This window comes from Phasianus colchicus, chromosome 5, assembly GCF_987193195.1.
Source record: "Phasianus colchicus chromosome 5, bPhaCol1.hap1.1, whole genome shotgun sequence".
NCBI lineage: Eukaryota > Metazoa > Chordata > Aves > Galliformes > Phasianidae > Phasianus > Phasianus colchicus.
This window is the reverse complement of record NC_143440.1, coordinates 844,254-860,000: the sequence shown is the minus strand read 5'-3', so window position 1 is coordinate 860,000 and position 15,747 is coordinate 844,254. Positions and strand designations below refer to the sequence as shown.

The window sequence follows — 15,747 nt, the reverse complement described above, 5'->3', positions numbered from 1 at the left end:
GGTGTTCTTTTTTTCCCATATTAGATTTGGAGAAATTCTATGGGTAGAGTTATTTATTTTTAAGACTTTACTGGATGAAAATTATTTTATGCAGTTATGTTTGATATTATCTTAATTCATTTTTTAGTTTAGAGATTTATAGAAAAGGCATTTTTTGCTGTCAGTGGAACATTGTAATAATTCTCTTTTATCCTACATCTTCCAACACCCCTACCTCTTTCAGAAAGTACAGCTTATAGCAGCACACCCAGCTGAGCTGAGGATTTGCCTACCCATGACTCATCTGCAGGTCCAGAAAGTGCAGTCTATACAAAATCTGAACAAGCCACACTGGTTAACACCAGCCTGGATCTCCTCTCAGGTTCTGGTGTGCTGACAGCACTGCATCCTGCCCATGAGGAGCACGTACACACAGTGCATAACACCACTGAATCAACTTCATTGATTTAATTCTCATAGAAAACAGTATTTCTTTTAGTATTCTAAACCTTTAGAGGTGAATTAATTCTAAAAAAAAAAAAAAAATCCCAAACTTTTCTCAAACTTGTCAAAAGTTGCTAATATCAGATAACTCATTTCCAAAAGCTAAGTTTAGTACAGAGGTATACTGTTTTGTTTTTTTACAAATTATTTTGTTATTTATGACAAAGTGATATTGAAATAGGACTCCAGAAACACTAAAAAAAAAAAAAAAAAAAAAAAAAAAAACCAACAGAAAACAACAAAAAGAACCTAAAATATCTGTAGTTGGATCACCTTAGAGCAAAAATCATTCAAAGCATGGGCAGACTTGCAATTTTCAAATGCAGAAGATTCTGATTTATTGAATTTTACAGAAAACCAAGCAGCACTGTCAATGTAATGCACTAACATTGAAGTCCTGCTTGACACTGATTTTGATTCTGGATAAATGTTAATTCATACAAAAATACCATAGAATGTTCTTTTATCCCTTCACTGCACAGATGTGAATTTGGGGAACATGTACAATTTAAGAACAGTTGCCCTAGGTCAGGCAAAGGGTCCGTCTAGCTCACTAATTTATTGATAATACATAAAAGTCCAGTTGTAACTCTCCTCTACTAAATGGAAGAGAACAGTAATTCTTCTCCTTGACCTTGCAACTACAGGATTCTTAAATTAGCTCAGAGCACTAATTTGGATCATGTGTTGCTTTTTATAGAGTCAAGTACAACATTCCTATCAGCATGCAATTTATGTTTTGGCAGTATACCTTCGGGGATTGGTGGAACCAGGCTGCTTCAAGACTTTTTGGGAGATCACAATCCATCTTTATTGATAGATTAATAAGATTTTGTTGTATCTACTCTTTTTCATTAGTGAGCTCTATCCTTTTTCACAGTTTAATGAAATTAGAGGTTATGCTTTCATTTATTTACCTTAAAACAGGACAGAATTATTCAGAGGGCTCACGACAAATTCTGAAACCAAGACTGCAGTTTTAATGTATAACTTGTTCCTAAAAGAAGGAAAGATATTACTCTTCACAGCTCTAACAGATGAAGAATTAAAATAACAGCTTTGTTCCATGTAATAGATACTCCATTAGTCAGCACACTTTATCCAAGAAAGATTTTTGAACTTGCTGTTATTTCCTCTTTTCCAAGGGAAAAAACAAACAAACAAACCAGTCCTAGTCACATCAAGCTGTCCTCATCTGTACTATTTGAAGCTTCTGGCTCAAATTCAACTACATTTGTTTACATTCAAAGTGAGTGAAGATTTTCATTCTGGGAGCTGTGAACTTGTTCTCAAGTTGCCCCTGTCAAAATCCAGGAAAGTAGGGTATCCAGAGCATGAGGACAGAGTAATCCAACATTACAACTTTAATAAAGCATGAACTGCTGTTTGTTGTATCTCTGTACAGTGTACGCAAATGAAAAGTGAAGCAAACTGAACCAAACACATTCCTGAGAGAACCAAGCCAGTGACCCAGAAAGCACATGGGAAAGTTCCTCTAAGTGAGATTCTATTTTATTTCATCTGTAAGATGAGATTTTAAGTGATAATAGACATTTCAATCAATCATCACAGTGCTCCAATGCAGCTTCTTGGATCAGAATCCAGTGAAGAACAAACAAGGAGCTGCAGTTAACATAACTTGTTTTTAAACTTTTGTCTGGTACTCCCCAGTTTGTATTTCTTCCTGTTGAATTCTGGATGAAATTTAAGAGAACTGAACTACTTGTCCAAGTACTACTTTGCTTGATATTTGCATTCCCTCTCCTCTCCTTAAGAATTCTTTTGATGAAAATTTATAATCTTCCAGGCATTAAAAAAAAAAAAGTTGATTAAAATTTGCATATCATGCAAGTTGGCTAAAAGGTCTAACAAGCACAGAAGTTTTCTGGATCCTTATCTTCTTTAACAAAAAAATAGAAAAAAAGTGTATTGTATCTGTCTTTTATAGGACAATACTATGTTTTTCATGCACAAGTAAGAAAGACAATAAAAGGGGAGAAACATCAAGTTATTTCAGGTAAAATTTAAGGAACATAGGACAATTGCATTAGAAGTATGGGAGCATTTGCAATGTGTTGGTACGTGAGATCAAGTTTTCCTTCTCTTGCTAATCTTTCCATTCCAATATTTTTCAATATTTAGCTGATGCCCTCTTAACTATTTTTATAAAGGCACTGTGCAATCTACATTTTTTTTTGTTTTGTTTTAATAAACACTGTAATCTTTCTGTTGGTCTTACACACAGAGTGATTCAAAAAGTAGCTTACTTTTTTTTTCTATAATAACAATAGTGCCACCTAGTCGACAACCTAATGAACTGTGCTGGCCTATGCAGTACTGTAATTACAGCTCGAGTCTCTGAATAAAATTGAACTGTTTCCTAAAAACGTTTGTGCAAGGATGTACACAAGTAGTTATCTGTAGTTAGAGTAGTGAAATCACTACATCAAGGTATAAAACAAGGAAATAATTGGGCTCACTATCATCAAGTAAGGAATCAGTCTGTACTAATGTAATGTTGAACAGACTTTCACTGAGGAATGTACAGAAGAAAAATACATTATTAAGGAAAGATGTCAGTTATGGAAGCATCACTCAGAACCAGGTTGAGCCGTGGCACTTTTCTCACACAGCAATTTCACTAAGGGGAACAAAGGGGATAAATTGCTCTCTTGGACAAATCTAGCCTGGGAGAAATCAGGAGAAACACCAGAAATCTGCTGTCATCCCCAAGAGCAGCACTACTGACGTTTATTCCCAAGGCATTTGAAAGGAGCTCTCTGTTTTGTATTCAGAAAAATAATTTGCTTTTTTTTTTTTTTTTTTTTTTTTTTAAGTGTGCATAACAAAGGAATACTTTTAGCAATACTTTTTCTCCACAAATTCTTCTTCAACCCTGCTTACACTAAATTAAACATTGTGGGATCCTCATGGTAAAGCTCCTCAAGGAAGTAAGTTGTTCACAGAATCATAGAATGGCTTGAGCTGGATCAGACATGAAAAATGACCAAGCTCCAACCCCCTGCCTTGGGCAGCATTGCCACCCACTGGATCAGGCTGCCCACAGCCCCATCCAACCTGACCTGAAAAGCCTCCAGAAAAAGGACCTCCACAGCTCTCTGGCAACCTGTCCAGCGCCTCGCCACTCTTTGAGTAAGACATTTTCCACCTACCACCAATAGTGCCCACTCAGCAGCTCCAAGAGGAGCTCGGAAACACAGCAGCAGGTGAGGAGCACGGGGCTCTGCCTCCTCCTCCTCAGCAGCACTCCCAGAGCTCCAGAGACTGCAGACGCAGGCGGATGTTCTCCCTGCTCCCTGGGTGCCCTGCCCAACACCACAGCAACACTGCAGCCTTCCGCAGCTTTATGCGCCCAGGGAGGCAGGGACATTCCACGCTTGTTTCTCTCAAGATACACAGGAGACAATATGGCAAGACATTTTACTAGTTCTACTCAGTAAATATTAACGTGTACGTACCACCAGTGCAAGGAGAGGCGGGCGGGAAGAGGAAGGAAGCACAGGGCCAGCCGGCTGCAGCCACCACACAGCGCCCACTGACGCCTTCCCGCCTCACCACAGCGAGGGCTGAGGGCCCAGCATCTGCCCCTGCAGCACTTACCTGTCTCACACCGCTTTGTGCTTTGGCAGAATATCGTCTCTGACAACAGCACGAACTTCCACGAGACCCTTCCCACCAATATCCCGCTCCATTTTGTTGCCGTGGGACAGAGGGCAGCAGAGGGGCACGCTGACAAAATGGCGCCTGGCGTCACTGAGCTCCTCCAGGCGGGAAAATGGCACCCGCTGACTTCCATCAACGCTCACTGAGCCGTATCTTCAGATGCGGTCTGAATTCTGCATGAGTCTTCATTGTTAATATCAAAGTTCACAGTTTTTATATTTTTTTACAAATCTAAACTGCTTTCCTTAAACTGAGACTGTGTTAACGTTCCGTTGCTTCCTCACATTAAGGAGAGGCTGCACTAATGCTAAGTGTACTGCCGGGTCCTGCGAGCTACTTCAGTCAGGTGAACACAGCCTTAAGACAAAAAAAAGAAAAGATAGTTTCCAGTACTGTAATCCTGACCATCTCTCAAATGCACATTTCAAACACCTTAGAATAATTTGATTTTTTTTTTCCCCAGAAACAACTTTCTTCTAGGTCAAACAAAAAAGATGGCCTTGTTACTCCATTGAAAAAGTCACATATATATAGAAATAGAAAGCGAATCACAATTTTTCCTTAATATTTTTTCTGCATTCTTTTAAATTCGTTTATCAAGTAGACAAAAAAGCTGTTATTATTAGTAGAAAGACAGAACTGGCAAATATCACCCAATTCGATTGATGGCTTTATTGGGAACAGCGTGAGACTAAGCTTAGTGCACAGTGACGTCTGAAAAACATAACAAGAGTTAGTTTTGTTCAGTTTTCTTTTTCATAATTGTACTACACAAAACAAGCTGATGTAAGAGACTGGGGGCAGGTGAAGAAGCAGGGACTCTTTGGCTGAGTGGATGTATTACATTAATTTCTTAATATGTGAAGGAGTGGATTACCCCTCTAACAGCAATGGGAAATTAGTTTCTTTATTTCTTCATTAAGACTGTGGGAGGGAAATTAATTTTCTACTCTGGTTTTCAAAATTAATTGAATATATCTTTATTAACATGATAAATATGTACACATACTTTTTGGTTGAAAGAATTCTCTAAATTAATCCTAAGCAGACATTTTCAAGGCAGTTTGGTAGCACATTACTTTTTGTTTAGTTTTCTAACATTATAAAACTGATTTCACAAGTCCAATCTGTTAAAGCTATCTATGTGGAAGAAAAGCATCTCAGAACAGTTCTTCTAGACTCATTTGTGCAGTTGAATAGCATATTATTTATTCTTCACTTCTTCCTACTCTATTATTCTTGTACCTACATTCTTGCAGCCCTACGTGTACCTAAGTGTTTATGTTTTCATGCATGTAAGTGTATGCATTAGAAATTGTCTTTTGATTGCTCTAAAAGAAAAACATGATTTTTGAAAACATAACCCACTTAGCTTGAAGAAGGGTCTAGATTTCTCCATGCGCACATTTCCACTTAGATGAATTTACAAAACATCTCAAAATTGCTCACTTCATTTCCTATGCAACGTCTTCATATCTGTATTGTATTTCCTATGGTGTACTTCCACCACTGCATCATTATATTATTTTACGTTCTTTAGTACTTCTTTAAATGCCAATAGCATTTTTATTTAGTCTTCTATTGCATAATTTCTACAATCATTTCACCTAATATCTTTCATAATCAAAAATGTGAAACATTTTTCTGCAGAACTGGCCCTTTTGTACTAGAACAAAATAGCAGCGTTGATTGCCAATTTTCCATCTTCTTGTATAGTCAGTTAAAGACTAGATACTACAGAAGACAGTATGCTTTATTAAACATAAGTTCTGGACTGAACACAACAATACCACAGCAGACTCCAAGGGCTTATTTCACAAGGAAAGGGAGATCTGTCAGTCCCTTAAGACCACCAAGTCCTTCAGCCTTTTTTGGCTGAGAAGTACAAGAAAATTCCTAACAGAACATCCTACAACTTAATTTTCTCAAGTATGAATCAAATGCATTAATCAGGGAGTATAACTTATTGTCTCTCATTCAGTGAGTATTAAATTCCATGTTATTTTATGAGTCTCTGTCTCCTTGCCTACATAATCCTATCTAAAACTATACAAATGAATATAAGGTACCTCCTTTTTTTTTTTTTTTTTTTTTTTAAGTGAGTTGGTTAACAACTTCAACCATCTTTCACAAAGAACTACTATATCATTCATTTCTTAAAGTTAGTCTAAAGAAATCAATTAGAAAATGATTTTTGTGAAAGGCGCTGCACTTTACATAAACGCAAACACAAACTCTAACCACTACCACCACCTCTCAAATGAAAGCCATGAATTTCTCTGTCTAGAATGGGAAATAACACCTTTATATATACAATAAAATTATAAGTATGAGGCTATGAATGCAGAGAGTCAAACTACCTTCAAAATCTTTGAGAAACAATAACATTTAAGGGACCATCTTAAGTAATCACTTAGATATTCCAAATTATTTTCTAGCTGATAATATTATTTATATGCTGGAATATTTTGCATTCATTCTCCAGGTTTAAAAAATTTTTAAAAACGTTTTCCAAATTACACACAAAAGAAAAATGCCCATGTGGCCAATGTCAATTTACCTTTGGAAAAGTTCTTCAAGTCACCTCCTTTACATGGGCTCCATACCAATTGAATTCTGCTGAATTCTTTTAATTAAACTCTTCTCCACCAGAAAAGACAGACTACAAGTGAATAAGCAAACAGCAGGGATAAGTTACAGCTGCTCTCCTTCCTAGGAAGTTAGTAGGAAGTTCTTGTTTTGTTAATCAAAGGATATCTTAGTTATAAACATCAACTACAGGAATTAAATATGCGAAGTTTATACTGAACAAAAGCAAGAGTGTCTCAAAAGTATTAACACATTATTGTTGAACCTGATTAATCCCTTTTAACAAAATAGTTCTCTTTGAAAACTGCTGACAAGAGTGTTGCAAAGTGCAGCTGGGAGAAAGAAGCAGATCAAGTTCTTTACTTGTTTTGATAATTATCTCATTATTAGCTTGTTAGAAAACCTCAGTCAAGTCCACATAGCATCTTTGTTAACACGTAAACCATAATTTACAAACACAGACTTAGACATACTCTTTGCCCAGAGAAATAATTTAGCCTTAACCCTGAAGGGAAAACTGAGATAGTGTTGAAGCGTTTTTGCCTATTGTTCCCATTAAAGCAACTTAAAGAAGCAAAACAGGAAGTCTGGATGAAAATTAACTAACAGACCAGACCTCAACTATCTGAGAAAAGGTCAATGGCAAAATAATCAACCTGTCACCAAAAACTTTTCCCTGGGAAAGAAAATCTGTGGTCCAGCCCACAATTAGAATAGTACAAAGCGTAATGTTTTAAAAAAAAAATTAAAAACAAATAGGTTTTTACTAGTGTTGTAGTTTTAATTACCTTACCTTACGTTAATGGAGGAGGTTACTGAAGACCCTGCAATTCTTGGTATCAGAAGTCCAGCACAAGCTACTTTCATCGCAAGAACAAAACAAAGACTTCTATAGGAAGTATACTCAAGATCTTGGAGCTGATACAGACTCAGCAACCATATATAACAAAAAATTTGCATGAATGGGGCAACAATAAGACATGCTTGTCATACTTGACACTGTACACATTATTAGCGCACACACCCATCAGCCAGATTACAGTAGCACGGTACAAATACTATGAACATTCAGAATACAAACACAGTGCTCAGACTTCCAGCCCAAAGTCGTCTCTTTCCCTCTTACCCATGTGAACTTCCCAGATTAAAAGAAAATAGCAGCACAGCTAAAGGTGCCACAACAGTTGTGTAGCATAGTACCTGTCTTCATGAGACATCCTGACAATTTAAAGGGTCTATAGAATCATTTATCCAGCAAAGGCTAATTTATCATTAAAATCATCTGGGGGCTCACTGTTTTAAATAAACCATTTTATTCTGTCAGTTTTCCACTGAACATTGGAATCCTCAGGTCAGAGGCATGTACCAAGCTCATAACATATTTGCTTTTCCAATGAAAAAATAATTCTGCATTACTAAATCTAAAAATATGCACATTTTATTTTATTTTATTTTATTTTTGAGCAACTGATAATGCAGAATCTTAATCCTAGTACACCAGCAGCATTCCCAAGGCCAGCACTCACCAGCTGGGAGCACCGAGCCCTTTGCTAAAATCAGAGGAGCTATTTGCTTCCCCAGCACTGCAGACATCTGCGTTCCTTTTCAAACTCTGAGTACAGAGGCAAGCATGTGATACACAGTCCTGCAAGACTGTTCCATGTAAGCACTGTTAACTGAGAAGCTTTTCCATTAACATTTGCATACTGACAACACAGAATGGCCAGGGTTGGAAGGGACCTCAAGGAGCATGAATCTCCAACCCCCCTGCCACACACAGGGCCACCAACCTCCACATCTAATACTAGACCAGCTGCTCAGGGCCCCATCCAACCTGGCCTTGAACACCCCCAGGGATGGGGCATGGAGGTATGACTGCTTTTGTTATTGATGTGCTATTACAAGTGCTGACATCCACTGCTCAGAAATAATGGTTAGCAGCATAGATGTTCAGAACTAAATATTCACGTTAGGGGCACAATTCAAACACAACTGTGTATAACAGCCTGAAGGACAGCCTGTGTTTCAGAAAGTAAAGCACGGCAAGGAACCCACCGAGTGCACACCCTCTGAGCTCCGCTAGAGGGGCTCATTTAATTAGGCAACAGCACAGTTCCCATTCGAATGGGGAGAGGTTCTATCTGCCGCTTATCGCACCATAACCGATTGATAAATACTGCACAGTAGAGACGCTAAGCCAGAACTACAAGAACTTAACAGTTAAGAAGCTGCTGCACGGGGTCCTCCGTTCTAAAAGCTTTCTGTTTCTCATTCCAACAGGTAGCGGCTGGGCACCCTAACCATCCTAGCGTCACCTGGATAACGAGAACCTACGCTGCTCTTTTTCTGCACGCTTCTGCTCTCTCGGGGCTCGGCCGTGCAGCAAGCACACACGCAGCCGCGCCACGAAGCGTCCCACAGCCCTGCCCCGGCCGTGGGACCGCCCCGACGGGGTGCAGCCGGCGGTGCGGGGCGGGGGCTGCCCTGGAGTGCACCGCGCCCTTTCCAGGAAGCGCTCAGCGCTGAGCACGGCGGCGGATGCTTCCCGGCAGCTGGCTCTCGGCTCGGAGCTGCGGCGAGCAGGTATGCACGGCACGGCACGGCTCGGGCTCTCCTTCTCCTCGTCGGGGCTCTCAAGTGTCCCCTCTTCCGCGGGCCATCGCGGTTGTTTCAGTGACGCGCGTCGCTTGGAAGCCAGCGGGTTAACTATGGAGCGCAGGGCGCTGGCTCAGCTCCGCCGGGATGGCCGGCCCCGAGGTCCGTCCTGCCCCGAGGTCCGTCCTGCCCCGTGCACCCCCGTGCCCCCATTGCGGGCGTTGCGCGGTGGGACAGCCCCGGCGACGTGTGCGGAGTTACGCAATGGCACGCAGGACCTGTTCGGGTCGGTGCTTTCTGTTAGGGATCCGTCGGGCTGAACGGCGTGTAGGCACTTGCGTTGGATGACTTCATGTGTGGGATTCGTCATTCGGGAGGTTGCGTTGTCAGTGCGTTGAGGTGCGGGTTTCTGTCGGGCAGGTACGCGCCATGCTGCTGCCGCTGCTGCTGCTCTGCCAGCTCCAGCTGACCGCGTCGAGGTTTCTGCACCGCGCACAGAGACTGAGCGGCCCGGAGCAGCCCGACGCCACGCGTGGTAAGGCACTGCCAGCACCAGTCTGTGCTTTCCGGAAAAATGACTGTATCTTCTTAACTTTGTTTCTCCTGAGAAATCTTCGGTAGTACTTCGTTTGCTCCGACACTAATGCCTCCTATTTATTTTCGTGGAAATGGCAACAGTTATGAAGACCGTAGTAACGCTATTTGTCAGAGCAAATTCTCAGCTACAAAATACTATTTTTCAGTGTAGTTGCTGCCATTAACATTCTGATTTCACTTGTGATGAACAGGAGTTACTTCCGTGTCAGACACCGTTCTGTCAGACTGCCCCTCTGCTGCCATCTGTCCCACGGCAACAAAATACAGCAGGATATTGGTGGAAAGGTTCGGCATCTGCTGCCTTACCACCAACATCCACCGCTGATGTTATGGACCGGCATCACAAAATAGGAGGCGTTACTTTTGGAGCAGCCACATTTTGAGCACACCACATTAGTTTTATTTGAGTGTCTAAAACTCATTTGTATTGAAAGGGTTTATTTGCTTGTTTGCTGGGACTGATATTTTCAATCACCTTGAAACAAAGCACACTGCTGCTATTGCAGTGCCTTAATTTGGAAGGTAGAAATAAATGATGTCTCCAAGAAGGACTCGAGTCCTTGTGACACACATGGGATACTGAACATTTCAGCTTCAGGGCTTCACAAATGAATCTGTAAGATAGCTGCCCTGTCTTCTCAGTGAATGAGGAATGCCATAACCCTAACACAGGCTTGTCACAGCCATCACATAGAAGAGGGAACTCCTTCAGGGCAGCAGGTCGAGCAGAAAAGTGCTGATCTCAGGTTATTCATTAAAATCCATACTGCTGTGGGGCAAAATGGAGAGCTGCCCGGCTGCCTCTTCCGTGTGAGTTCACAGCACAGAACCCTCCCCTGGCAGAAAAAAGGCCTGGATCACTCCAAGGTGGAGCTGGAAAGCAAAGGGCCCAACTCTTTTATCCAGTGATTTAGCAAGAACAGTTGCCAAGAGCGTGGGGTACCCACAGTGGGAGGTTACCCCTTCAGCATCTCTGGAGCATCTTTTACCACCAGAGTGACTTTATTCAGCACATTGTGTGGATGCATTTTTAATTAAACATGCTAAAACTGAATTTACTATCTTGTTGAACTGTGGCTCAGGGACTGCAGAACTGCTTCTAGCAGAGAATTCAAATTCATCTGTTTCATTCTCCAAATACTTCCTTAATCACCAGGTCGTGTGTTATTTGGAGGTGGAGACAGGTGTGTATTGATTACATCCTACAAAGTGATAAAGAGAGCAAATAAATGGATAAAGACAGAGCGAAAGAGCTTGTATCACTGGGATTTAGGGTTCACTTCACATTCCTTAAAGTGCAGCAATTATCTAAGTTAAGTGGGAAGTATAGCTACTGTTGCTTGCAGTAAGGAATGAAACACTTCTGAGCAAAACCAAAGATCTGCTTGATGATTCAAATGTGATTTGCAATGAACCAAAATATGGATAATGTAGCATTCATTGTAATTGTTTTCAATTTCCACTTTTTTTACTTGTATGAAGACCATATCTCTAGTTACTGTTACATACAGCATCAATATTTTAAGCATAGATTATCATGCGACTACTTTGAAGTAAAAGATGTGTCTTCTTACACATGCATACTGTTTCTTCTATCCATAATATTTCTTCAATGCACTACAATATTAAAAGCATAAACAACCAATATGCAGATTATACTTGCATTTTCTTAGTTTACAGACGACAAAATGTTTTCAGAAAGCACTGCAAGAGCTATCTAACTGTGAGGGTAAACATTCCTGAATGATATGATAATCCAGCAAAACCAACAAGAACACACCTAATTTGTAGCTGAATACCTTTATTCTGAGTCTCATCCCCTTTTTAACTCTCTGACTTGGTATAAAACAATGCTGTTTATGCATTACACTTGCAAAAACAATCCTCTACTTCTGTTATTGAACCAAATAGTCTGGATTTCTTAGAGAACAGATTAAACTTTCACTTCCAGCCAAGCCAGAAAACTAGCTCTGTTATATGAAGATGATATTTCTTAAATGAAACTGTAGGAAGAACAGGCTAAAACTTGACTATGAAGAATCTCTGGTGAGAAAACGCATTCCTATATTCCAGAGCCTCCTGTAGTTTCACTAACTATTCTGGAATCTTACCTCACAACTTACTCCACAGGGCCTCGTGGCACCCAGAGTAAGCACAGAAGGGGAAAAGATTTAAATGTCTTCAGAAGTGTCTGCTGCCAGTAAAATTCCTATCACACGCTAATTTAAAGCAAACAAACATTTGCACAGGACTTTACACAGAACTTGCTGTCACAACAGTAAGAACAAATGTGAAGTGAATAAGGCTCTGCTGCCATGATTTAAATTTTAAATTGTCTAAACAAACTTGAAGAATATTGATAGATGTGTTTTGAGGGTTTTTTTTGTTTGTTTGTTTTTTGCTTAGTTTGAATGTGACTGGATTTCTGCTCTCTGCAAGCATTACTTTGTTCTGAAGGGCTCTGATGCCCACATCCCAGGAGGAGTAATACTAAAACTTAAACTTCCAACAGCTGTCAGGAGAACCAAATATTCTTGGCTGAAAGGGATAGCTGAAATGCTTTATGGGAAGAAAGTATTTCTGTTTTATATTGCATAGTTAGAAAAGACAGCAGCAGAGACGATGTTTTAGGAGGAGAGCTCTGTGCTTCTTTCTTCTATACCTAATTGACATGCTAGGGGAAGTGGATTCAACATAGTCCTATAGGATGTTGCCCATTCTTTAAAAACCAGAAGATTTAGCCTTCCTAGCTTGTTTCAAATAACTTTTTTTTTTTTAACTAGTGTTCACATCAGCAAAGGAGGCCAATTTATTCATTGGACGACATCTTCTGAACAACAGATTTGATTTTGAAGCATTCACACCTGATAACCTGGAAAGAGAATGTATGGAAGAGCTGTGCAGCTATGAGGAGGCCAGAGAAGTTTTTGAAGACACTGACAGAACGGTAGTTGTTCAAACAATGTAATACACTGAAAGAGACTGCTGAAAAATGATTACTGCATTTAAATTCTGTAGCCCTAAGAAAATAGCACAAGTGAGACAATTGCTTGTTTTATAGTGGCAGTAGAGGCCCAAATTAGATGGAATTACTGCTCCAGATATACAGTGAATGAGCTTGCATCTGCACTATTCCCTTCAAGACTTCAGACAAGGGCTCCAATTCTGTGAAAGAAATGTAAATAAAACTTCACAAGTACCTCTTGTCATAGAAGAGGTATACCTATACATATCTACACGTATTTCAGAATCTCAGTGTTTTTCTTAACAATTTGTCAGCGTCCAGGTTAAATGCATTCCACGTGCTCCATGTATTAACTGGCTGATTTCATCCTTGTCTAATGCCAAGTGTTTTGTAAGAGAGGACTACTACAAGCTAGGTCTACAGTTTAGCTATTGAAGAATATTCCTGTAGCATCATCTTCTAAATTGCTGCATACATACAGCTTGGAATAAAATTTTTATTAAAAGAGGAAATACATAAAAAATCTTTTGGCCCAGCAATAGAACATAATGGCTGTCTGAAGACTGATTCACTGCAGAAAACTGTAATCTCTTCTTGATCCTAGCTGTGCTCTGCCCTAACTCAGAAAGGGCAAGGAACACCTGAAGTTGAAAATGTTAGTTTGCAATTGTGAAAGCATTAAATCAGATTCATGCTGGAGTTTTTTGCTGTCTAGCAAAATTATGGCTAAATGCTGATGTACAGCAATCATGCAACGTAAATGTTTTTCTCTAATATGAATTCAAATACTGTTCATGCAAATGTCTGATTCTTAAGAACTTGCTTTATTCTTTTGTAGGTATTTGCAAAGGTTAACTGCAAGCATTTTTTGTATCAAAATATGTGCTAGCCTTTGCTGTAATCAGGCAAAAATATCTCAGTATGATCTAACATCAGACAGTTAATGCAGTTTTGTTGTTCAGAACTGGTATTATATTCTTTCTGAAGTTGCAATTTTTATGCAAACTTGAGTGTATGACAAAAATATGCTGGAATAAGCAAGTTCAAATCCTTCAGCAAGAGTTGCTTCCATTCATGCCATTGTTAAATTTTGTTACAGTGCTGTATTTAAAAAAAAAAGGTCAGTAAGGCTGCCAATTATGGATCTTTTTTTAAAATCTGCTCCTTTGTATTTTTAAAGACACAGTTCTGGAACAGCTATTCAACTACAGGTCCTAGGATAAAAACAGGTAAGTAACCCTTCTCTTCTTTTCTCATATTGCAGTATTTCATGTTTATTCTAATACATCCTGCATTCAGAGAGCAGATCTACAACTCAGTCAAGGTCACAAGTATATGAAATAATATTTGGAAGGCATTGGAGGAGAGACATCTTCAAAGTTTCATGTACAGAAAAGGAAACATCTGCTCACTTTTGCTTTAAGATGAACGTGAACAGCAATCTTAGCTTGTATTGCACAGATATTATGGCTTCTCAGAGCAAGCTAGACATTTGTGAAAAAGAACAGCATAAGAAAAATAGTACTTCACAGTGTAAACTGTCAAGAATACAGAAAGAACCCTATCTGAAAATAGCCCATGTTTTATTTTCAGGTGATGAAACACTACAGAAAATAAACATTACAGGACTTCTAATCGGTCCAATTGCTGCTGGAGGAATGTTAGCCATAATTGGACTACTTATCTTCTACTGCTGCAAAGATAGATGTAAATCCAGGCAACCACCAGGGTAAGGAATTTCATTGCTTAAAAGCAAGACAAGCAGTTTGGTCTCTGAGAGTGGTATTTAAAAACCACTAGTGGTTGGTCTAACTGTGTCCTCAGGGAAGCCAATAGGAAATTTCTGACTTTCCTGAAAGCAAAATTACAATGGTAAGCACTAGTTACTCTGAAGTTAATCAGTAACACATAAACATAGAGCAACAGAACAACACTTGTGTGGCTGATGTAACTTCTGGTTATTGGTTTTTTTTTGTTTGTTTTGCATGTGTCATCTTAGATCCAAAACACTAAAATACAGCATCACTTAATAGGTTGGGGCCTACAATGGAAGGTCTGGCGTGTTTTATTTCACACTTAAAAGTGCCATAAAGAGCATACACTCCATGTCAGATGTGAAAAGAATTAGGTTGGAGAAAATGCTTCTCTGCTAATTCTCTAGCCCTGCTTGTTCCTTCATCGTAAACTTCAAGGAGCACAAGAGGACTTTCTGCTCTCTCCTCCCTATAAATTTAATGAACTATTCCTACAGTTCTGTAGCTTGAAGAGAGTGTTTGGATTCTGGTATTTATGATCATTAAAGGCAAGGGTGTTTGTTTTGTTTGGGGTTTGTTTTTTAATTTTACAAGAAAGACTACTTCTTTCTTTCCTTTGTTAAAACAAAACTGTATCTGAATGCTGTTAATTTCATGTAGGCACTTGGATCATAGAAGAAGCAGAAGACGTAGTTCGACTTCCACCTTCAGAAGGCACGAAGAGCTTTCTTTAAATCCACTTCCTCCCAGAACTGATGATTCAGGACTGCCAACTTACGAGCAAGCAGTTACTTTAGGCGGACAACATGATGCACCACCACCCCCCTACCCAGGGCCCCCAAAATGGGTACGGGCATTTAGGAAGTCTATGTCGCTTCCTGCCCCTTAGCTACAAACCTCCTCCTAAAGGGAGGAGGGACTATTGAGGTATAACAAACTTTTACAAAGTTCACTACCTTGCATATTGCAAGATGGTTTACAAAAATGTGAAAGATCGCTAGCACAACTAGGAGCAAATCAAGATCCCCTTTGGGAGAACTGAACTGTTGCAAAAGCTGCAGAACTATTCTTTGCACAAGG

General features: G+C 39.7%; 2 protein-coding genes across 10 annotated transcripts in view; one reads left to right on the top strand and one right to left on the bottom strand.

Annotated features, from left to right (window-relative positions):
* Positions 1–15,747, bottom strand: part of CCDC73 (coiled-coil domain containing 73) — a 76,257-nt gene that overhangs the window by 51,972 nt on the left and 8,538 nt on the right. For 6 of the 9 annotated variants that reach the window (XM_031607183.2, XM_090142106.1, XM_090142105.1 and 3 more), the window contains exon 1: positions 4,105–4,211. The exons of 1 other annotated variant lie outside the window; for it this stretch is intronic. The gene's annotated coding sequence lies outside the window, so the exon portion shown is untranslated. Of the gene's footprint in view, positions 1–1,400; positions 1,481–3,962; positions 4,212–15,747 lie in introns of those variants that run through there. 2 more of the 9 variants (XM_090142102.1, XM_090142101.1) reach the window with 2 other exon arrangements.
* On the top strand, positions 8,989–15,652 carry PRRG4 (proline rich and Gla domain 4). Its single transcript, XM_031607328.2, has 6 exons — positions 8,989–9,339; positions 9,772–9,886; positions 12,732–12,895; positions 14,094–14,142; positions 14,507–14,642; positions 15,328–15,652. The coding sequence occupies exons 1-6, from the start codon at positions 9,295–9,297 to the stop codon at positions 15,554–15,556; spliced, it is 738 nt and encodes a 245-aa protein (XP_031463188.1). The 5' UTR covers positions 8,989–9,294; the 3' UTR covers positions 15,557–15,652.

Excerpts from the sequence above, each read along its gene's own strand:
- PRRG4 (XM_031607328.2), top strand. The coding sequence starts at position 9,295 with ATGCTTCCCGGCAGCTGGCTCTCGGCTCGGAGCTGCGGCGAGCAG. Across the intron at positions 9,340-9,771 it reads CTCGGAGCTGCGGCGAGCAG|GTACGCGCCATGCTGCTGCC; the intron begins GTATGCACGGCA and ends TCTGTCGGGCAG. Across the intron at positions 14,143-14,506 it reads AGGTCCTAGGATAAAAACAG|GTGATGAAACACTACAGAAA; the intron begins GTAAGTAACCCT and ends TTTTATTTTCAG.